Below are 23,413 nucleotides of genomic sequence, written 5' to 3' on the forward strand. Positions count from 1 at the left end.
CACCTGGCCAGGGCAAAATTCACTAGTTTTTTTACCTAAAGGTGAAAACTCATTGCTCCAGATGTGTTTGGACTTTCGACAGCAAAAAGTTGTCTTACTGGGCCCCAACCGAATAGGAAACTTCTATTTTTCTCCCAAAACCCATAGCGGTAAAAAAAATAAATAAAAATAAATAAATAAATAAATAAATAAATAAATAAATAAATAAATAAATAAATAAATAAATAAATAAATAAATAAATAAATAAATAAATTCCAGTATCAGGGAATTCCAATCTTTGTTTACTCCTTTGGTGGACAGGGTGATATCTTTCCCTCTTCTGTGCTGAGTCCATATTGTTGTAGAGCGAACGCGAGTAAAGACCACTGGAGTCCAGACCAAATTAAAATTTAGGGAGCCTTTATTGCCGGCCGGCGACTGTCCCCTCTCCACTCAGGGAGATCAGAGAGCAGCCCCGACCCTTTGTGTCCGACCGTATTTAAACCCATTCACTACAGTTTTTTTTTTCTTTTTCAGAGCAAACAGTCTAAAACAATTTAAAACAAGCAGTTTTCCTTAATTAAAGAGCCAGCCCTATGTGTGCTTAGTGGTTATCTGGCTGCTGGCCTTGAAAACAACTCAGTTCTATCCAATTAAAAATGCATCTGGCCTAGCATTGGGAGTATGAGCATCTCTAGTCTCTGGCCTACAAGGTCAGACAGCTAAGTTTATCTTCCTCGTTATTCAAGCAGGCTAGAAAGCAAAGTTATTTTTTAGAATAAGAGTTCGTCTAAAAAACAGCAGAGAATTCCAAACAGTAGTTTTACAATATAGGGGTTAGCCTTCTCACTAGGAGGAAGCATGCTCAAAAATTCCCACTCTCTAACAATATCAAGGAAACAAGATAATTTATCAAAATGTTAATCTGTCCTAGTCTTAATCCCCTCCCTACCCTGATGTGTTAAGAAGATGAAGTTCCTTCCTTTGGCCTTTGCTATCCACTTGACCATTTTATTAACTTCATTGATTAAAAAAAAAAAAATATTTCTCTATGTGATGTTGGAAATAACTGAGCAAAAATAATAATGATAATTATAATACTCCCAGTAATTCAGTGAGTATGTATGTATACATGTGAGTGGGATAATTATTTAACAGGTCTAGAGGTAAAGGGAAAATCATTTAGTATTTCTCAAAATGCTTTAACCTGATTCTTTAATATTAGAAATACAAACTAAAACAATGATTTTATTGTCTGTGAAGAGGGGTGTGAAGACAGTTTGGGATTTCAGTGAAATGCAGGTTTTGATGATTCTGAATACGCATCTTCTTCCGCTATGCGCCAAGTACTTAAATAGAGCCTAACCCAAAGGGGTGGGGAAAACACCTTATTAAAATCAGATGCTTTGCTGTCTGTCTTATGCAAGGACTTTTCCTTTGTGAAGATATAAAACGTGTGAGAGACTCTGTATGTTGTCTTACTGATTTGTTTTCTCTTCACTATCAGGTCTACATTAAAGGAGTAGAAATAAATGCAATGTGAAAATGTAACGTACAGTGATTGCCTTTATCTTTTTTTCTTTCCTTCTCTTCCTTTACTTTCTGTGCTCTCTCTGTAAAGGGGAGCTTATGAGTCATCATCTTGTAGAAACAGCAAGTGGTGACTCATTTCTTCGGAGTTTTCGGGAGTTGTGCGTGGCATTTCAAGCACATAAAGTATTTAACCTGTGATTATCCCATAGCCGTTAATAGTAACATATATGATGTTTTTTTATTTCCACATATGCACTTAGCATTATTATTATGTATGTGTGGGGGGGGCTCCTAACAGATTATTCACAGCAATGTTGACACATGATTAGTAATTTTCTTTTCTTTTTATATTTGGGAATTTCATTTGCCTTCTGAGTTACAACTAGAATTTTGGAAAAAGTGTTTTTCTAATTTTTTTTTCCTCAATACTTCCACAAGCACCCTTTTATTGTTGCTATAATAGGTTTTCCAGTGCATTACAAATTCAAATATATAAAGCAATTCCTCTGGGTTTATGCTACTGGTAACCACAAAAACAAAACAAAATGAGACTATATGTTTCTTACAGGTAGTCAAATTGTTTAAAAGGTACACGGACGTTTTCCTTATTTCGTAAGAGTGTTACTGTGTAGAAAGATTCCATTCCATTTCCCATTACCCAAGTTACAAATACAAATAGAAAAACAAATTTTGACTAATTATCTTTTCCCTTCTCAGCTGACAAAATAAACGATCTTAGAAGGCTGGTGTACATGTCAAGATTGATTTGTAATTATATCAATCAATTCACTAGTTAGTAACTGATTAATTAGTTCAACACATACTTATGATAGGTGCCCAAAATATAGATAGGCATTTTCTCAAATATTTAGATTAGATAATCATCCTACTTCAAGATATGTTGACTTCTTTGAAAACAGGATTGAGAATTTAGGAAGTGTTATAAAAAAACTGACAATCTTGAAAAAGTATTTTCACAGGCTTTTCTAAACCTAACATATAAGTAAGTACCTGAGATCCCTATGAGAAAAAGAGGAAAAAGAAGAAAACACCAAAATGTAGCCTAGCCTGAACCTGAATGCTGTGGGGGAGTTCAGACTTGTGCACAATTTAATGGAAACGTCATACAATATTTTGTAAGCTTTCATGAAGGATAAAAATGAATCACTAGTGATGTTACCAGAACTGATTTGCATCAGGTGAGAAATTTCTTATGGTACCTGTTCCATCATAGTTACTAACTAGTCCATTAATCGTTTTAATTTATAGTTCTGGTTTATTGTTCAAATACTCTAAATGTCAAGGATCTATTTGTATCAAAGTTTAGATAAAATTGTTCCTATATATATGAATTACTGTAAATAGGCCTTCCTGCAATGCCAATACTTATTTTGGATAATTATCACAATTTCTTTGTTTGAAATTATGGTTCATTCTAGAGCTCCATTTCTTTTATATTTCTTATTTATATCAAGAAGCTATATCTAAGCACAAAAAGCCTTTTATTCTGAAGGCAGGAAAAATGCTGGTGAAGGATAAATAGAGAATTATTCAGCACTATATACCGTAACAGTAGGATTTACAAATATATATTGTCACAAGAATTCCAGTGGGTAGGCAGCCTAGATAATATTACCCCCATTTTACAAAAGTGGAAATAGGTTCAGAAAAATTAAATATGTTACCAAGGTCACATAGTAATAAATGATGGAGCTGAGATTCAAATGGAAAGGTATTTAAAAAATTGTTCTTTTTTTGTTTTGAAGTTTAAACATTGTTCATTTTAAACCTGTTTAAGGTGGGGGTGGGGGGAGGTGGGGAAAGGTGTCCATCCTTGGCATCAGGACTGGAGCAGAGAGTACTGCATATTTGAAAATCCATTGCATACTACTCCCTCCGGGAAAAAAAAAAGAAAACTGCAAACTAAAGAGGGAAAAAAAAATCTGTCCTTCCGTTCTTCTCCTTGGGGTTGTCAGCTCTGAGTCGGCTTGGTGAGTAGTTTTGCAAGACTTGTTTCACTTTGTTTTGGGCAAGGCTGAGCCACATATTTCAAACAAAAGCCAGCCAGTTGCTAACTTCTGGTTGCTGGGTGTGGTCTCCTTTCAAGTTCTATAAAACCAGGAGCCCAGGGCTTCAGCGCTGGTGTGAGACTTTCAGAGAAGAACCTCTCTAGTTCTTTGCAAGAAGGCCGAAAACAAAGGTAAGTCTTGGTTTTTCTTTTAGGCAGTTTTGGTTGTTTTGAAAACTTCTCTCATCGTGATGTTACATAGTACTCCTTCTCTAAGATTTATGGCCAACTGTGTTTGATAGGTTTTGATAAATCTTTCTGTGAAATTACACAGGGTATTTGTATTTTGGGAATCACGAATGGTAGTGTTTTGATTTACTTAGTTAAGAAATATAATTTTAAAGTATTACTTTGCTTACTACTGACTTGTTTTACTGTTGGTGCGTTAACCATGGAAAAGAAGGAAAGAATTGCTTTTTTTTTTCCTACAAGTTGTGAGTTTCCAAGAGCTTTGTGTGCCCCACATGGAAATCATGATGTAGGGGGGCGGGGGGTGCATGTGGGGAAGGAGTCAGGCCAGGGTGGGTTTCAGGGAACTGTTTCTAAATAGCATGGTTGACATCATTTATTTTCTTTTGTAAGGAAAACGTAATAGATTCTGGCCTCATAGTGGTATCATGCCCTTTGTAATTAACATTCTGAAATTAGTGTTAGTTTTACTCATGCCATGTAAATAAATAATAAGAGGATCTGCTTATTAACCATGTCATTTAAAGAGGGTGTGGATGCCTTCTTATTCCTGTAGTGTCTGTGTCATAGGCAGGCTTTCAAGTGCTGATCAGGAAACCTACGGGGAAGAAAACATTTTTTGAGGGTGTCAGATAAATCATCCCTTGGGAAAACCAGATGAGCCATTTAAAGTTATTCTTCTTAGTAGCATCTTGATTGTTGAATGAGCTAATGGCTATACCACTCCTTACAAAAGCACAACCTAAATCTAAAGCAGAGTGTTTACTGGTTTGGATACATTTTCAAAAGGAATAGATTTTTAATCATAACCATATATCTGGCTATTGCTCATTACAAATGTTCCTTCAAGAATGTTTCTCTTAGCCCATTTTGAGTGTTAAATTAAATGCCCCAATATCTACTTTTTAATGCTAGCTCATTAAGAAAGGTATTGTTGTTTTTTTCTTGATTTGTTTATGTCTGAAATTATACATGGACTTTGAAAAAATAATATTCCCCTCTGCCTGCACGAATATATTTTTGGTGGCTGGAAGAGATGGCCCATTGCAAAATGATTCACATGTGGTGAAATGCTAGTTTCATCATTCTGAAATGGCCTCTTCTCTAGAAGCTGGTCAACACCCTAGCCCCGGGTACTAACCACATCTGGCAGCTCCCCAAAAGTTGACTGATGTTGTCAAAAGAGTCAATCATAACATTATTAAGGAACCAGCTAGAGTCTCATGCTTATTAAATACTTTTTCACTCAAAAGATCTGCAAAGGTTGTAGATGACATAAGCTTGCTGAGCTGATTGCTCTTAATCCTCTCTAGACCCATTAATTTATGGCTTATTTTACAAATCAGCTAAAGCAATGGCCCTATTCTTTTCCAGTGATAAATCAAAAGCTGTTTTTGAAGTAAACGAGTTCATCTTTCTTTAAAATGGGATCAATTTTTATCAGAAAGATCAGAACAGGCACAATTTATATAATATCTTCATTAAGCTAATTTTTTCCACTTCCATCCTCTTGAGGTAAAGTTTAAGTTTGGCACTTCAGCGCTATCATGCATTTTAGATACTATTTATTCCAACACTCCTATTTTTACAAATGAAGACCCCTAGAGACCTTAAATGTTTTCTTGAAGTCCTACAATCAGCTAAAGAGAATCAAAATAGGGCTTAGAACTCCTCTATTCTCACTTTTATATTCTATAATTATGGGTAGAAACAGTTGTTAAATTAGCATAGATATGTTTCCTAAATAATTAACACTCATACACTGTTTATTCCCTCAATAATGCTTATTAGCATACTAAATACAGTAACAGGCATTTTGGCCCAGATTGGAGGGACGGAATCAATAGTAGATTAGCATTGCCTTCATGTAATGCTGCAGTAAAAAGATACATAAGTAGAAAGTGATAATACAGAATGGTAGGGGCTCCCATAGGGTAAAAGCAGGATGTTTGGGGAGAGCACAGAACTATTAAAGGCTTTCTGGAGGATGTAGTGAGGTCTATGCTGACTCCTGACTTAGAAGTTAGACAAAGGGCTGTGGGCGTGGAAGAGAAAACAGCATTCCAAGCAAAGGGAACACCCTACTCCAAGGCCTGGAAGCAAAACATTTGTGAGGCTACTTTTCATAAAGTGGTTCTTCATAAGCCATGCTGTTGTACGGTCTCATTAGCTTCTCTCATGCGGGTAGGCGTGAAAAGGATTTGTGAAATATAACCCAGCTGTTAAGAGTTCACCACATTTGCTTTGTCATTAATCCTTCCCCTTCCTCCTTCTACCCTCTGTAGATATTTTTTTCTGTAACATTTGAGAGAACACTGCAGATATGATGTCCCTATGCCTCCAAATACTTCTGCCTGGATAAATTTAAAAAATAAGGATACAACCATAGTGCAATTTTTTTTAAAAAAAAAAATCAGGCAATTAACTTTAATGCAACAAGCCTAGGGGTCTCAAACTGTCTAGTGGGTGCAATCACTAATGTACCATTTCTGGAATACCTTTTTCTTACATTTAGTAAGCATAGATCCCTCTAACACCGTGGGCATACTTTTTGTGCAACTTACCTTCTTTAATTCCTTGCTGAATGAGATGAAGAGAGCTCTCTTTGGACCCATGACTATACAAAAAATGCGAATCTCTAGAAAGCTCCGCACATTTATGCACATATAAATGAGATTGGTAGGTTAGTGTATGATCACTAACCAGATAAATTCTGGAATATTGTTAATTTCCATGTAGGTCAGCCTATGTATAAATGGCCAAGTTCATCTTCAAATAAGATGACGGTAAGGCCCGAACTGGCAGAATGGTCTGGCTAAAGCTTTTGGCCAAAATGTTTTTGCTGTGGAATTTGTAACGTGTGTTGCCATTGCTATGCATTTATGTTTAAACATGCAGTTGACTTTAGGTACTTAATTAGTAGTACATGGCGATTCCTAAAATTCTTTTAGAGCAATTTCTGACGTCTTATCAAAATCCTTGTTTCTCTAAGCTTTGTTCAGAGCTGGTGGGTCTCATTGGGGTGAGTTGAGATTCCATTCTGCTCCAATTGCTTTCACGAGATGGGTCCTACTTAGGCTGTCTTCTTCGTGAGGCCATCCAAATCATTTCACACTGAAGTCTAGGAACTCAGGGTATGTTATAAAGCTGTTTCCTCTGCGGACACTGTTATGTCAAGTAAATCATTCAACCCCTTTTTATTTTGTGTTATCTAATTAAGAGAGCAATAACATTTTCTTATACTTTCTCAAGTTTATATTTTAAGAAAGCGATGCGTTATGTAAGCATCATTTTAAAGTGACAAAAATGAGTGAAGTAGGGGAAAGTTCTCATAAAATTCATTTTCTAGTGTGAGTCTCATTTTAAAAAATTTATTCGACAGTATCCTTAATTTTTTTTTTATCTCTTCTGAAGTTTTTATTTTCTAATTGAAAAGAGTATAAATAGTCAAACATATGTTCCTATAACTGTGGAAAAGTACTTTCTTTTGAGGATTCATGAGTGATCACATCACACATTTTGAGGATTCTACTTTATGAAAGTCTTGGATGAGATGATAAAAATGGAAATTTCAAATACCCGAAACCTTGCCAGAAATTGCTAGATGTTTTTGATGTGCCATTAAAAGGATAGGAAAAGGAAATTCTGTAAATGCCAATGGCAACGGCACCAGATTATGTAATAGGAATTAAACCCTTGTGCAAAATATGTACAACATGACTTTACCTTAGGAAACAACTTCAGATTTATCAATTGCTGGGTGTGGGAGTGGAGAGAGATTAAATAAGTGCACAATATGTAGTTTCTTCTCCCAGACCACCGAATAGTAATTTGAACAATCCCTTAATAATTAAGGGGAGATAGTTTCTGCTTTGGAGATTACTTCCCTCATGCATTTAATCACGTTACCTGGAACTGCAGTTCTTTTCCTGGCAGGCGTGGATTGAAATACTGTCTGAACGTGCTGTTAAGGAGGGTTACGGTTTCACTCCTCATGAGTCATTTAGCTTCACGTGAAGGATTTACAATGGCGTAGATTATCCTTCCAGTCTCCCTGACAAATATTCCTGGGAGTAGTCTCCTGAGGGATCAACAGAAGGGCATGGAGAGATATCAGCGCAGACCGGGAGCACAGGCTCCTAAAAACAGAAGCCCAGGCAGAAAGTATCGCTGGGAGCTTCTTTTGTGGGTAACACGGAAAATACATCAGTCGTTCACACACTTCAGGTTTCCAAAATATTCATGGTTGGTTACATAAAAACACTGCTGAAACATGATAGTAATTCCAGAAATTTCCTTTAAGATAGAGTTTACAGCGATGTTGCAATTTAACTCTCCTGTTAGAGCAAAGCACCTGGTATAAAATAATCCATTTCCCAGTTGTTCGTGTTGGGTGGAAAAACATGTAGGCCTAATATTTGAACAGCTCAAAAAGAAAAAAAAAAAAATAGAAGCACTCCAAGTGCTGAAATAATTTTATACCAAGGAATGGGAGAAAATACTGAATCATTCGGGGGAGAGAAATAACACCTGAATATCCTTTTATGGATAGAGTTTTAAGTTTCAATCAACTCCTTCAGATTGCCACAGATTTGTTTACCTTATAAATGTAAATATTATGCTCTTTTTGTTCAGGCTCTCTGGGATCCTACCTAGATTCGCCAGTGGCCTACTAAATGATCTCTAATTTTCGTCTTGCTCATCTCTTAGCCATTCTCTATGATAGAGGATGAGTAATCTTTTCAACATATAAATAGAATCATATTGCTTTCTTTTTAAAAAAACAAACCATTAATTTTTCCCCCCAAAGCTTTAGGGATGCATTTAAACTTCTTTGTTGGAGCTTCTGTCAAACTTCCTAGTTCCAGTGAACTTCTTGTAGCTCCCCAAACAGGACAAGTGTCTCTCTGTTTTGTTCTCTTTCACTTTTCTGCCAGGTTAATCTCAGCTCATTTCAAGAGAGGCTCAGGCCAGCCAACATGTCTTCTAAAAAGTTTCCTTAGCTTTTGTGTTTTCCCACCAAGAACAACAGGAACTTTAAGTTCATGGAGGCAAGCAATGATGTTTTGATGTTTTTTTGCACCCCCAGTGCTTGGCAAATAGTTAGTGGTCTGTAGGTTTAGAGCAATGAAATGAATCACCAGCTCCTCTCTTCAGCCTATATGTTGTTTATAGTAGTCCTCTGATTCCTAAAAGGCAGGGACTGAATAAGCCAAGAAAGAGCCAAATTTCTGAGTGGAGATGATGGGTGCCTATTCAAGGGGAAGATTCTCCTTTTATAAACTTACACCTAGCATTTTAATTATGCTTCTAAGAGTAATATCCTGGTAAGTCAAGTCAAGTCCACTCCAATATGTCTTGTGTATGTAGGGGAATGGAGTGATGTACATGTATGGTGAATTTGTGATTTGTAAAAGCATCTATCTGTTTTCTTTCCAGAAACTTCTTTAAAAATGGCAATGGTATCAGAATTCCTCAAGCAGGCCTGGTTCATTGAAAATGAAGAGCAGGAATACATCGTAAGTCAAGTGACAATAAAATAACTTAGTTAAATATTGAAAAGGAAACTAATAGGAGTGAACGGACATTAATTTTCTCTCTCTCATCCACAGGAAACTGTTAAAGGATCCAAAGGTGGTCCTGGGTCAGCAGTGTACCCCTTTCCCAGCTTCAATCCATCCTCAGATGTTGCTGCCTTGGATAAAGCAATGACAGTTAAAGGTAATGAAGTCTTCCTAAACAGTCCCCTCCTGCACACTTCAGAATGGCTGTCTGAATTGCTGGTGAAAAACAGACATGTGCAGTGGAAAAAGTCTGTTTCATTTTGAAGATACGACTTCTTTATCAAATGAAGCTATATTTCCTTTCTTATCACTTAAAACAAATGGTTAAATCTGGAGAATCTCTGCTGCCATAACAGATATCCTTACCAGCTCATTTCTAGCATAAACTCTACACTGAAACCAACACCACTGCTCACATGGAGGGTCTGAATTAAGATCAAACACTGTAACAGGGAGGGTAAGGGCCAAGGTCCTCTTCCTTTCTCATTCATCTGAGAAAGCTTCCCTTTGAGGAGGGTAGTTGCATCTATATAATCCCTTTTTCTTAGTTTGTTAAGAACTTCATTTGGAGCACCTTGATAATGAATCATTTAATGTCGGTTATTAATGAGGAACAAAATTGATTTTAAAAGGCAAGCCACCCTTTATTTCCAGGTGTGGATGAAGCAACCATCATTGACATTCTAACTAAGAGAACCAATGCACAGCGCCAACAGATCAAAGCAGCTTACCTCCAGGAAAAAGGAAAGGTGGGTTGGAGTGGTAAATTTAGATATTCAATTTCAGTTGCATTTGTGTTAAACATGGGTTTTGAAACACGATTACCTAGTTCCTATTACAACTACTATGACTGCAATTGCAGTATTTATCCACTTGATTGCAATCAAATCAATACTGGCAAATTTATTGATTTCATACTTTTGTCCTAGTGGTGTAGGTTCTTTGCAGATGTGTTCTGTATTGGAGACAAGTCTTTAATTTCAACATAACAAACATCAAAATTACTATGGGTGATAAGGAATAGGTTCTGGTTGAAATGTGTCTTCTGCTAAAATATAATTCTACTGTTGATGTAAGAAACATCTAAAACCTGTAGAGAATTTTCATGAGTTTATTTGAGCCAAACTAATGACAATTGCCAGGAAGTAAAATGTGAAGTTTTGCGGCTTATTTTATACATTAGAATCAAAGGAGGACACATAAGGAGGGATACATGAATTTCATTATTTTTAGATTAAGGGGGCAGGATAAAGCAAAAACAGGGAATTCTCTGGGATTGGATGAAAAGTAAAATGGAGAGACACATTCTTGTTTAAGGTGGGTACAGGATAGTTAATTAACAGTTAATTAACCAGCGCATAGCCATGGTTTGTGAGGAAGAAAACAATGAGGGTTCTGTGACCTAGTGCTCTGGTGGGGGTGGTGATGGTGGTGGTGGTGGGTGTGCCCTGAGGGGTCTGGAAAAGGTAATTACTCTGACATTTTAGATGCAAAAAACCATTTTACTGGCTCACTTCAGGTCAAGATTGACCTTTGTCAAGGAAGCTGCTGGTCTAGTACCTGACTACCTGCCACAACCTGCTTTCAGCTAGGAAATCTATGTTCATACTATCCTCTGTGGTTACTTTCTGTCTCTGAGTTTGTAAGTCTCTCCATTCAGGCATCTCCTGAGCTTGTCAGGTTTAGTATGTGGCCCCTTTTCTGCCCACACTACTTTAAAAGTAAGCTTTGTATTTTTTACACCAAACAAGGGCAGTGTTTCTTAAGGAATGCACTTAGGAAACTATATGTCAGTGTCTGATTATAGTGCTTCTTTGAGCAGTGCAAACCTCAAAGTTTGGAAAAAATTGTTAATACATTATATATATTTTTAAGAATTCTTACTACAGTTTCTGTTAATACACAACCCTATGCTTTGAGCTTTGTGGTTTCTTCCCTGTATAAAAGATTGAGAACCCTGTCCTATAGGGAGGATAAATAGTGATGGAAGGAAACTTGATTTGGGGTGGTGAACATACCACATTACAATAGACAGATGATATATTATAGAATTGTACACCAGAAACCTATGTAATTTTATTAACCAATATCACCACAATAAATTCAATAAAAAACAACTTCACAGCTAAGAAATAAAAAAACTGAAAAATTTTAAAAAATAAGTTAATCAACAAACTTAGTAAAATTTCATTCTAATCACTCTAAAAGATTAAGATAACATTCTAAAAATCTGGTGCCTTTTGTATGCAAAGGGAGGAGCTCTAAATATGGTTGAGTTTAGGAATCTGCAATAAAATTAAAGGTCAGATAACCCTACATTGCTATGTAACCTAGCACTGTTACTTATTGTAAGCCCTGATTTTAATCTCTTTCTTATAGCCCTTGGATGAAGCTCTGAAGAAAGCCCTTACAGGTCACCTTGAGGAAGTTGCTTTGGCTCTATTAAAAACTCCAGCCCAGTTTGATGCGGAAGAACTTCGAGCTGCCATGAAGGTAAATGCCTGATTTAGGAAAAACTTCTTTCCTGAAAAGAATGTGTAGGTCAAATCCACTTAGGCCTCTTATTGTATCTTCAACATCTAGTAGAGGGCCTTCAATTAAGGGAATAAAATGATTAATTAATTAAAATTGTCATTAATTGCTGTGTTATTCCCATGCTCAACATGTCACTATATCAGTCATATATCTCACCTTTTATATCTTTGTCCAAAATATTGGTTTAAAAGCCATTTTGTTTCTAGAGCAGTATACCAGATAGAACTAATTGTAATTACTAAATATTGTGGGAAATGTACTAAATGCCAGATTCAAACAAATTTCAGGACACAAAAACTGGTTGATGCTCTCAAGTGAAGATTTCCTACATTTCCTCTTCTCTTTTAATTCAGGGCCTTGGAACTGATGAAGACACTCTGAATGAAATTTTGGCATCAAGAACTAACAGAGAAATCAGAGAAATTAACAGAGTCTATAAAGAAGGTAAGTTTTAATGTCCAACAGTCCAAGTGCCTAAGTTGGAAAAGGAAATGTGATATACTTTTCTTAAAATTGAGTGCGGGTGTTAATTATGGTGACTTTGAAACTCTAAATACTAAAATTTTTTTTTTATTGTTTTCACATGTCTACTGTAATCACACACTGTTACTGGATAGCATTCAATTTGTTGGGGTGCTGAAGTGAGACAATGTTTGCACTTTTAATAAAGTGTCCCTCTAAGACTAATAGTATTGTAATTCCATAGCATTGTAATGGAAGTCAATTCAAAGCATTAAATTCAAAGAATTTTCCAAGTGGGGATGATGAGATTTATTTTGGAAAAGGTAACAATAAAAATAAAATCTCCAAAAAAAAATATTCTCCAATTGTCCTTGGAAAGGTAAAGAGCTAGGTACTTACAATCCTGTGATGGAAACTCTTACCATTATGAACTTTAGCATTGTGCACATAAATGATTTGCTTATTCTTTATGTATAGTTGGATTCATAGGGATGAAAGAACAAGTCATTACCCATTTATTCTATTCAGTGAAACATCTCATTTAAATGATATGCTCAATGTTGTAAAGAGGGTAGCTGAGCAACACTGGGTCCTTCCTATTTTCCTTTTCTAGTTTTCCAAACCAATATGCAGTACCTGGACTTTTCATCCCAAACACAGAGAATACAATGGCCCTTGCATTTTGTTTTTGGAGCAACTTAATAAAAGGATCAGAATAAGGAAGATTTCAACCTCATTTTCTGCATTTATTTCATTATCAATATTGATCTTAATTCATTTATAAGTGATAATAATCAAGAGGGGCATTATTTTTAGTTTTTTTTTCAATAAAACATAGTTTACAAAGGGAAATAGCCATATTTTCCCATTAAACCCAAGATATAGTCTAGTGATAGCTTACTAAATTGTTCCATCTTCTGGTTAATTATAAATTCAGTTAATTTTTTCCTAATACAGCATTATTTTGCATACTTAAGCAAGGGTGTTTATAAAATAAAAAGTTTAAGTCTATATCTATATACATACATAACTAAACTATATTATATATACTTATAATTAAAATGAATAACCTGTGTTCAAGCAAGCACCTCTGGTTTATTCTTTTAAATAACTGTTGTATTCCATCACATTGCTTAAATTCTGGCATGTTTTTTTCAGAAATAATTATTTAATACCTATGCAATTCATATTAGCAAAAGCTCTGTGACTGTAGGTTTTCATTCACAGTATTGTCTAAATTGCTTTCATTGCCTTAGAGGATATAAATTTGATGATCCAAAGTTTTACTTGGTCCAATATCTCTATTTTTATTTTTTAAAAATTATATTTTGAATGCATTCCATAAGTCATTGAACATTTGGCATTGACATTTTTTAAGCCAATATAGAGATGTCTGGTATTATAAACATCACCATTATTTATCATTAATTTACTGCAAAACATACCTCTCTTATTTTTCAGAATTGAAGAGAGACCTGGCTAAAGACATCACCAAAGACACCTCTGGAGATTACAGGACGGCTTTGCTCGCTCTGCTTAAGGTATAATTCACGTGGTTCAGGGAAGGCCTCTTCTTTTATGAAGAGTAAAATTTTAGATTTCATCTCACTCTAGAAATGAGCAATTGACTCTCTTTTTTCTCAAAGAATATTATTTATTTGATTTTAAGGGAATTAAATGAATCATGTGATTCCATGCTAGTAAACAACTTACCAAGAGAATGGGATTTTTTTTTTTCAGGGTGACCGAGCTGAGGACTTTTCCTTAAATGAGGACATGGCTGATTCAGATGCCAGGGTAAGCAATACTTCCTACCTCAAATGGTTCCTGCCTTAAGTGAGGTTACACCGGATGACCTCCACATGAAAGCAAGCCTCAAGAGGCCAAAGGCACCTAATGTTCATTTCCTGAATGATGGGCACTGTTCTGTACTTGAGCAATCCAAGAAAAAGAAATGCAGTCTTGATGTTTTCAATAGATCTCATTATTCATAAAATAGAAAAGGGTTGAAAGGGAACAATGAGAATTTGATTGGTTGTTCCACAGAATTGTTATATTAAGAAAACTCTGATTTTTATTTTATCAGGCATAATTTTTTATTAAGTGAAGTGGAAAGAGTAAGCACATCTAACATTCTTTTAACAATGAACTTGGGATGGCTTGTAGATATAAGCTTACATTGTAAAAATATTATAGTAATGATATTATAATTATAAAACAATTATAATAACATATTTATATACTTTCAAATATATTGTTATATATCATTTCAGTGAGGTTGCTGGTTATTAATATTCCAGTCCATTGGCAACATTAGAAAATGATACCATTTTAGGGTTTGGAATTTCTATTGAAAAAAATAAAACTTATTTGCATATGCCTTCCTCTTGGGATAACGTTGTCTCTATAAATTCATCACAGTGAGACAGTAAGAATAGAAAGGTATTTCTCCATCCCTACTCCCTTCACAGTAACAGTACATTATCTTGCACATAATAGGCATTCATTAACTTTTTGTAGAATAAGTGCATACATATCAGATCAGTTTGCCTGAAAAGTCCAAAATAACTTATGTCCATTGGAAGTTTGACCATTTTAATAGAAATTGTGTAAGCAAACCAAATAACTGAAGTTAGTATTTGAATAATTATCTATACTAAAAAAAATATTCTTATTTGCTTATGACATTTTTAAACTTGCTTTCTATTTTAAGGCTATCAAAGCTCTAAGATGTATATTTATGGCAGCTACTTGGATTAGTGTGTTCCAAGAGAATGATGGCAATTAAAATTTTAAAGTTAACAGAACAATGTGTGATAATAAGGGGGATTATCTTTTTCATTTACAAAAGAGGAAAACCTATACTTTAATAAGGCTAAATTATTTACCTAAGATTACAGAGTTATTAAGTTACGGAGTCAAAATTTGAATCTAGAAATTCTAACATCAAAATTCAAGACCTAAGTTATTTATGGTTGAATTGTTGATTTTTTAGTACCATTTGCTGATAATTACTTTGAACAATTAAAAGTAAATAAAAATTAGAGAGGTCCTTGGAGTTATCTTAATATAGAATGTAATCTTAAAGCAATTTAATTCATCAAACGTCTCTTCTTCAAACGTATATTCAGTCTTTATTGTTTGCAAGGCACCTTGAGAGATACTGTGGAAGATACTCTCAATCTTAGCATCGTGTATTCTGATCCTTTTGGATACAAAGCAGATGCCTAGAAAATCTTAACATTCTCATGCAGATATTAAGTCAGCAGATGGTCAAGCGTCTATTTTTGTGTTTCTTGACAGGCCTTATATGAAGCAGGAGAAAAGAGAAAAGGGACAGATGTGAACGTGTTCACTACCATTCTTACCAGCAGAAGCTATGCCCACCTTCGCAGAGGTAAGAAGAAAAAAAAGCGTTCCCAAAACCTGTTTATAGCAGACGCAATTTCTTTTTTGAGGAAAAATAAGAGAAAGGAAAACAAAAAGTCTTAATCACCAGCATCACTCATACACCCAATGAATATTGTATAGGGCTTCTGACCCCTTATTGATCTTTGTGCATTCAACATTGTATAGGGATCATTTTATAGTATTTGAAACACCTTTTGTGACTTTGGCATTAGAGCATTATTTCTTTATTTTCACTATTTCTATTCCCCCCAAATATTTGGAGCAGATGTGACAAAGTATATACATACAACAGAACACACGAAATTACAATAAAGAAAAACAAAAAACTCAGGACTAAGTTTAAAAAAAAAGTCCATGTAGATGCTCCAGAAACAAAAACTAAAAGGAGTTTTTCCCTTTGAGCACAAGATTTTGCTGAGCCCACTGGAAGCCATGGCAAATAGAATGTCATAATAATTACCTAAAGTTTAATATCTAATAACTAGAGGCCCGGTGCACGAAATTTGGGGGGGGGGGTGTCCCTCAGCCCAGCCTGCACCCTCTCCAATGTAGGACCCCTCAAGGAATGTCCGACTGCCCGTTTAGGCCCGATCCTACTGGGATCGGCCCTAAATGGGCAGTCGGACATCCCTCTCACAACCCAGGACTGCTGGCTCTCAACTGCTCACCTGCCTGCCTTCCTGATTGCCCCTCACCGCTTCTGCCTGCCATCCTGATCACCCCCTAACCACTCCTCTGCCAGCCTGATTGATGTCTAACTGCTCCCCTGCCAGCCTGATTGCCCCTAACTGCCTTACCCTGCAGGCCTGGGTCCCCCCCAACAGCCCTTCTCTGCAGGCCTGGTCGCCCCGGTCGCCCCAACTGCCCTCCCCTGCTGGCCTGATCGCCCACAACTGCCCTCCTTTGCAGGCCTGGTCTCTCCCAACTTCCCTCTCCTGCTGGCCATCTTGTGGCGGCCATCTTGTGTCCACATGGGGGCAGCCATCTTGTGTGTTGGAGTGATGGTCAATTTGCATATTACTCTTTTATTAGATAGGATAGTACACTGATTTCTAATGCCAAAATTAAGTGAAACTTAACTATACAGATTTTTATATAAGTTAAGATCCATTTGCTATGGTACTTAGCTCTGATGTAGCAAATGTTATGATTGTCAATCACATGCCATTTCTAATAAATGTCAACACTTGCAAAAATTTCCCCCAAATATACAAAATAGCCATGTGACTTACATTCCTAGGGCAAGATGAAGTACCCAAAATATACTCAGTTCAGTAATTAGCTTTAAAATATGTTGTGAAGCCCTAACCGGTTTGGCTTAGTGGGTAGAGCGTCGGCCTGTGGACTGAAGGGTCCCAGGTTCGATTCTGGTCGAGGGCATGTACCTTGGTTGCGTGCACATCCCCAGTGGGAGGTGTGCAGGAGGCAGCTGATCGATGTTTCTAACTCTCTATTCCCTCTCCCTTCCTCTGTGTAAAAAAGCAATAAAACATTTAAAAAATAAATAAATAAAATATGTTGTGAAGTGCAGTCATCCCAAGGAGTGCTTTGAGTCAGTTGCCCGATTTTGCTAAAGTTTGCTAAAGGATGGGATGCTTTCTACATCTCTTAGTTTGAATGTCATATTCAGTGTTTCAGAAGTACACCAAGTACAGTCAGCATGACATGACCAAAGTTCTGGACCTGGAGATGAAAGGTGACATCGAGAAATTCTTCACAACTATCGGTACGTAGTCCTGGAAGGAGAAGAATTTTCTAAGTGAAAATTGCGTCATCATTGCTCTCCCATAATTAAAAAAACAAAACAGAGCAAAACCAAAAGCAAAATAACTCAGATATAGTTCATCTAAGCTTCAGAGAGAGGCAACCTGTAAGCTAATGGCAATGCATAGTTAGCTAAATGTATACAACAGCCTTCTTAATAATAACAGGTATCATTCCCTTTAGAAAAGGCAGATTTGCAGATAGAAAATACTTACTGAGCCCCCACTTATGCCACAAGATGCACCAGGCTGGACATAGCACAGAGGAAAGTCAGAATGGTCATTAAGATGGAATTTGGAATTAGATAACAGATTCAAATCCTGGTCTATCCCTTGCCAATTGAATAGTCCTAGGGAAGCCCAGAGGTTTTGATTCAGTAGTTCTCTGGTAGCTTCTGACAAGGTCTTTAAAAGAAAAAGGCATTAAAGTTCTCTCATGTTATTCAGCTGACCATGTAGGGCTGAGAGCCTGTGTTCTAAAGCAGCTTCTCGAACATTAATGTGCACAGGAATCCCCTGGAAATTTTGTCAAAACACAGATTCCCGTCTTACTAGGTCTGGCGTGGGCCTGGGATTCTGCATTTCTAACAAACTCCCAGGTGATACCAATTCTTTTGGTCCAAGGATAACACTTTGAGTAGCAAACTAGATCATCTTACTAACTGACACATCTATTAGCGTTTTATTTGGCAGCTGCCTTTTACAGCCTGTCCTTCCCAATTTTTTTCTTGTTATGACATGAAAAAAGTATGTATTATATGCCAATATGGCTTTTAACACCAAGTGGTTTCCACATTTCTAAGAAGAGTATGCTCAGAATAGCATGAAGCTGCTATTGTTTGTCTTTAAGATAATAGGAGAGAGGTGATGGTGTTATGAGGAAAGAATATTAAAAACCAACATCTAGAGAATAGCTTCCCATAAACCAAGTATCCCATACTGAGAAGCAAGGTGAGAAATAGGAGTGAATAGAATCTTGCTTGTTGCAAAACCCTGTATCTCCTATTTCTTTCATAGCGTCTTGCTTTCTTCTTTTGGCGTATATAAATATGTCAACTAAAATGTGCCTCTCTTGCAGTGAAGTGTGCCACAAACAAACCAATGTTCTTTGCTGAGAAGCTTCATCAGGCCATGAAGGTAAGATTCTACTTATATGATTTGCTTAGGGGGAAAATTATTGTTAGTGGAGAGAACACAAAACCTCCGATTGTTTGAAAAATACACATTTTTGTAAATATATTTTCATTGATTTCAGAGAGGAAGGGAGAGAGGAGAGAGAGATAGAAACACCAATGATGAAAGAGAATCATTGATTGGCTGCCTCATGCACACCCCCTACTGGGGATTGAGCCTGCAACCTGGGCATGTGCCCTAGACTGGAATCGAACCCAGGACCCTTCGTTCCACAGGCCAATGCTTTAGGGCATAAAAACCCTAAATATTTTAATATTTTCCCATTAAAAAGAATCACGGTTCCATCCAATGCAAGAGGTAATACACTTCCTTGTTAGAATAAAATGGTTAGATTTGTGGTGTTTTTTTATAGGTAAGATGGTAAGGTAACCTTGTAGGTAATTTGTGAGTTACTCATGCTTTGCATAAAAGCAGAGTCAGCATAGGAAGGGTGATATAATTTCGCTTTTAATGTGTGATTTTAGTAACCTACATCTGCTAAGGTTGGGAGTTTTACAACCTCTCCTTTTCTAAGTTTAATCTGTTTTTTATTAGTCTGTCTTCCATGCCATGGGTTAATATGTCAGTCTAAGCTTTTAAAATGTTGTGCTAAGATTACTGAAGTAGAAGGCGTTATTAAGATTTACTGAGATGCACTTCAACCACTTTAATTCTATTCTCCTGCTTGCATCATATTATATAGGATGCCACTTGTATACTCATACTGTGAAAAGTTATGAAATTGTCTTTTTTTTTTTCCTTTAACAATTCCAAAAGAAGGAAATCGAGAGGGAGGGAGGGAGAGAGAGAGAGAGAGAGAGAGAGAGAGAGAGAGAGAGAGAGAGAGAGAGAGAGAGAGAGAAAGAGATATCTAACCATTCAATTAATAGGAAAGAGTCCTTATGAAATGACAGGCATTGTGCCATTATGTACTAGGCAGTACAGTCCCTGAGCCCACGTCCACTCTATTTAGTGGGCTAATCCGATGGGCAATGATATTGTAGAAGAGGAGAAGAGTGTCCTCTATTCCTAGACTTTGGATTTCAATGTAGCCTTGTTCTCAGATAAACTAAGACCTGATAGTGAACAGGAATTAGCGAGATGTGAACAGGGGTAGAAGAGATGGAGAGATACAGTATGGTTGGCCCAAGAGGAGGAGGTAGCATTACCCTTTCAAGATGATAAATACAGTTAGAGTGATGGTGCATAGTGGAAGAAGAGATTGTAGAATTAGGGCATTGCAAGACCAGATAAAATGCTTGGTTTTTAATCCTACCAGAAAAATCCATTGAAGGATTTTAAGTAGGTGAATTAGATGATCAGATTTGCAATTTAGATAGTTCACTGTATTGGTAATTATTGAACAGTTTAGAGTAAGGAAAGACTGGATGGTGGAAGGCCAGTTAGGAGGTTGTAAAAGCTCTTAACGTACTGCTGATGTAGCAGTTGGGTTCTTGTCATTTTATTACCACTTGTGTAAAGTGTGAGAGAGAGAAAGAACGAGAGAGAGAGAGAGAGAGAGAGAGAGAGAGAGAGAGAGAGAGAGAGAGAGTGTGTGTGTTTTAATGTAGAGATAGTTTCTCTATAGAACTATATGAGTTAACGAAAGAGCTTTATATTCAAACCCATATCTTGCTTTATTATGAGTATGCTCTGAATATGAGACTCTTAACCCTCTCTTGTTTTGGACAGGGTGCTGGAACACGTCATAAGATATTGACCAGGATTATGGTTTCCCGTTCTGAAGTCGATATGAATGACATCAAAGCATGCTATCAGAAGTTGTATGGTGTCTCTCTCTGCCAAGCCATCCTGGTATGTTGTGATTTTCATAATGCTACCCCCACAAATTATCATTCTTTTTGAAAGGGAAAGGCTGACTTACTATATCTATAAATTTTATATGTAAGATTAACTCATTATATTAAGATATATAATTTATAAGTAAATTTAACTTGCGCTGGTAAAATCTACTAATAAGTTCTGTACTGAAAAAAATACTCAAAATTTTCAGCATTCATAGAACATTTAGTTTCTCATACATAAATTTAGCAACCAAAATATTTTTAGTAAGGAGATATAATGACTTATTTTGCAATGAATATTGATCAGAGAGTTAGAGAATTATTATTCTAAGTTTTTCTTTAATTTTTGTCATATGTAATATGTATAAAATACATGTTCATGTGATCTCATTATAATGTTAAGAAATAAAATATAATGCTAACAAGTAAAGGCAAGTCAAGGGTTTTGAAGTTATTGAAAGATAGGTGACTATTTAAATTCAATTTGTTACATATAATGAATAACTGTAATCTACCAAGAAAATCACAAGCTTATAACTTTCTCTGGTGAATGAGTCAGATATTCCTTAAGATCTGAAATGATTGTTATGTTATATTTACTCAATTCTGCATGACATCTTATTCTTGGAAAATAATAGCTCTAATACACAGCATAATCAATTCAGAGAAGTTCACAATCTGAATCTTGACAGGTATTGCTTTTACATAATAACCCAGTAACAAATATCAGTTATCTGCTATACGAATTAAGTTATTTAATTAAATAAATAATGTTCTTATCGAAGATCCTAGATAAGTGGTTCTAATGTTGAGATCCTTTAATATAAATATCTGTGTTTTCCGGTGGTCTTAGGCGACCCTGCTAGCGGTTCTCAACCTGTGGGTCGCTAGCAGGGTCGCCTAAAGACCATCGGAAAACACAGATATTTACATTATGATTCATAACAGTAGCAAAATTACAGTTATGAAGTAGCAACGAAAATAATTTTATGGTTGGGGGTCACCACAACATGAGGAACTGTATTAAAGGGTCGCGGCATTAGAAAGGTTGAGAACCACTGTCCTAGATAATTGATGTACTGTGATGTATGCTCTACTACTCTTCAGTCTACTAAGATTATAATTACTCTGTTATTTAAAAATACTTTATATTGATTATGGTTTCAGGTAGCATTAAGTAATACTCTATTTTTAATCAACAGGATGAAACCAAAGGAGATTATGAAAAAATCCTGGTGGCTCTCTGTGGAGGACAGTAAACATTCCTTTGATGATTTCAAGCTTTTTGATCAGAAGATTGTTAAATCATGTCTTTTTATGCCATGTTATAGATTTAAATAGGAAAGTTTCTTCAGCAGGATTAGTCTAGCTAACTGCTTTCTGAAAACTATAGCCTATAAATCATTTTTATATCACAACTCTGTATAATAAAGATAAGTTTTTTAAAAATATATTTGCCCCAAACTGTAAAACCCCATAACAGGTTGTTCTGTTAACATTACCTGAGAAAGATGTTTATGTAACAGAAAATAAAATGATTTTACAGGACAATTGGTGTGTTACTGGTTCTTCTGCTCCAAATTTCTTCTGTGTGTAATGTAGTGGTTTAATCCTATCTAATAAAAAAGTAATATGCAAATTGACCGTACATCCACCACACCCACAAGCCATGCCCACCAGCCAATCAGGAGCGAGTATGCAAATTAACCCAACCAAGATGGGTGCAGCCACAGAGTGAGCAGGAGGATTGGGTTTCCCTGGTAATGGAGGAAGCCAAGCTTTCCACACACCCTGGCTAGCCTAGGCCTCCACTCAAGGCTACAAAGTTTCAATTATAGAAGATAAATAAATCCCAGATACCAGGGCCTCTGCTTGGGTCGCTGGGGGCGTGGCCAGCCTGCAAACCACCACAGGCCCCTCGCCCAGGCCATCCCAAGGGAACCCCCACCCTGATCCAGGACACCCTTCAGGGCAAACCAGCTGGCCCCCACCCATGCACCAGGCCTCTATCCTATCTAATAAAAGAGTAATATGCAAATTCACCATCACTCCAACACACAAAATTGCTGCCCCCATGTGGACACAAGATAGCCGCCACAAGATGGCCAGTAGGGGAGGGCAGTTGGGAGGGACCAGGCCTGCAAGGGAGGGCAATTGTGGGTGATCAGGCCAGCAGGGGAGGACAGTTGGGAGGGACCAGGCCTGCAAGGGAGGGCAGTTGGGGACAATCAAGCCTGCAGGGGAGGGCAGTTAGGGGTGACCAGGCCGGCAGAGGAGGGAAGTTGGGGGTGACCGGGCCTGCAGGGAAGGGCAGTTGGGGGGACCCAGGCCTGCAGGGGAGAGCAGTTGGGGGGGGACCAGGCCTGCAGGGGAGGGCAATTAGGGGTGACCAGGCCTACAGGGGAGGGCAGTTAGGGGTGACCAGGCCTGCAGAGGAGGGCAGTTAGGGGCAAACAGGCTGGCAGGGGAGCAGTTAGGCATCAATCAGGCTGGCAGGGAAGTGGTTAGGGTGTGATCAGGCTGGCAGGCAGAAGCAGTTGGGGCAATCAGGCAGGCAGGCAGGCGAGCAGCTGGGAGCCAGCAGTCCTGGATTGTGCGAGGGATGTCCGGCTGCCCGTTTAGGCCCGATCCTACCGGGAGAGGGTGCAGGCTGGGCTGAGGGCCACCCCCTCCTGTGCACAAATTTTGTGCACCGGGCCTCTAGTTTAATATCAGGGGATAGTAGCCTGCATACTAAATTATAATTATTTAATGAAATAGTTATTACATATTAAATTAAAGAAAATACAGAGTTAGAAAATAGATTCCTTACATTTTATCACCTTGGTACAGATTATCAAGAGTGTTTCTGTCTAATAATGGATTTATTGCATCAGTGATTGTAATAATTGGACATTCTGCTACTTTTGTGAATCAGTGTAAAGAAAAAA

At 37.0% G+C, this 23,413-nt stretch overlaps 1 protein-coding gene across 1 annotated transcript; it reads left to right on the forward strand.

Moving 5' to 3' along the window:
• The first annotated feature begins 3,468 nt into the window (after positions 1-3,468).
• Positions 3,469-22,033, forward strand: ANXA1 (annexin A1). The gene is made up of 13 exons (XM_080670096.1): positions 3,469-3,713; positions 9,210-9,289; positions 9,383-9,491; positions 9,989-10,083; positions 11,714-11,827; positions 12,223-12,313; positions 13,793-13,872; positions 14,072-14,128; positions 15,635-15,728; positions 17,373-17,468; positions 18,584-18,642; positions 20,371-20,493; positions 21,686-22,033. The coding sequence occupies exons 2-13, from the start codon at positions 9,224-9,226 to the stop codon at positions 21,740-21,742; spliced, it is 1,041 nt and encodes a 346-aa protein (XP_080526222.1). The 5' UTR covers positions 3,469-3,713; positions 9,210-9,223; the 3' UTR covers positions 21,743-22,033.
• Positions 22,034-23,413: the final 1,380 nt, after the last annotated feature.

This window comes from Plecotus auritus (genome assembly GCF_963455305.1).
Source record: "Plecotus auritus genome assembly, chromosome: 5".
Taxonomy (NCBI): domain Eukaryota; kingdom Metazoa; phylum Chordata; class Mammalia; order Chiroptera; family Vespertilionidae; genus Plecotus; species Plecotus auritus.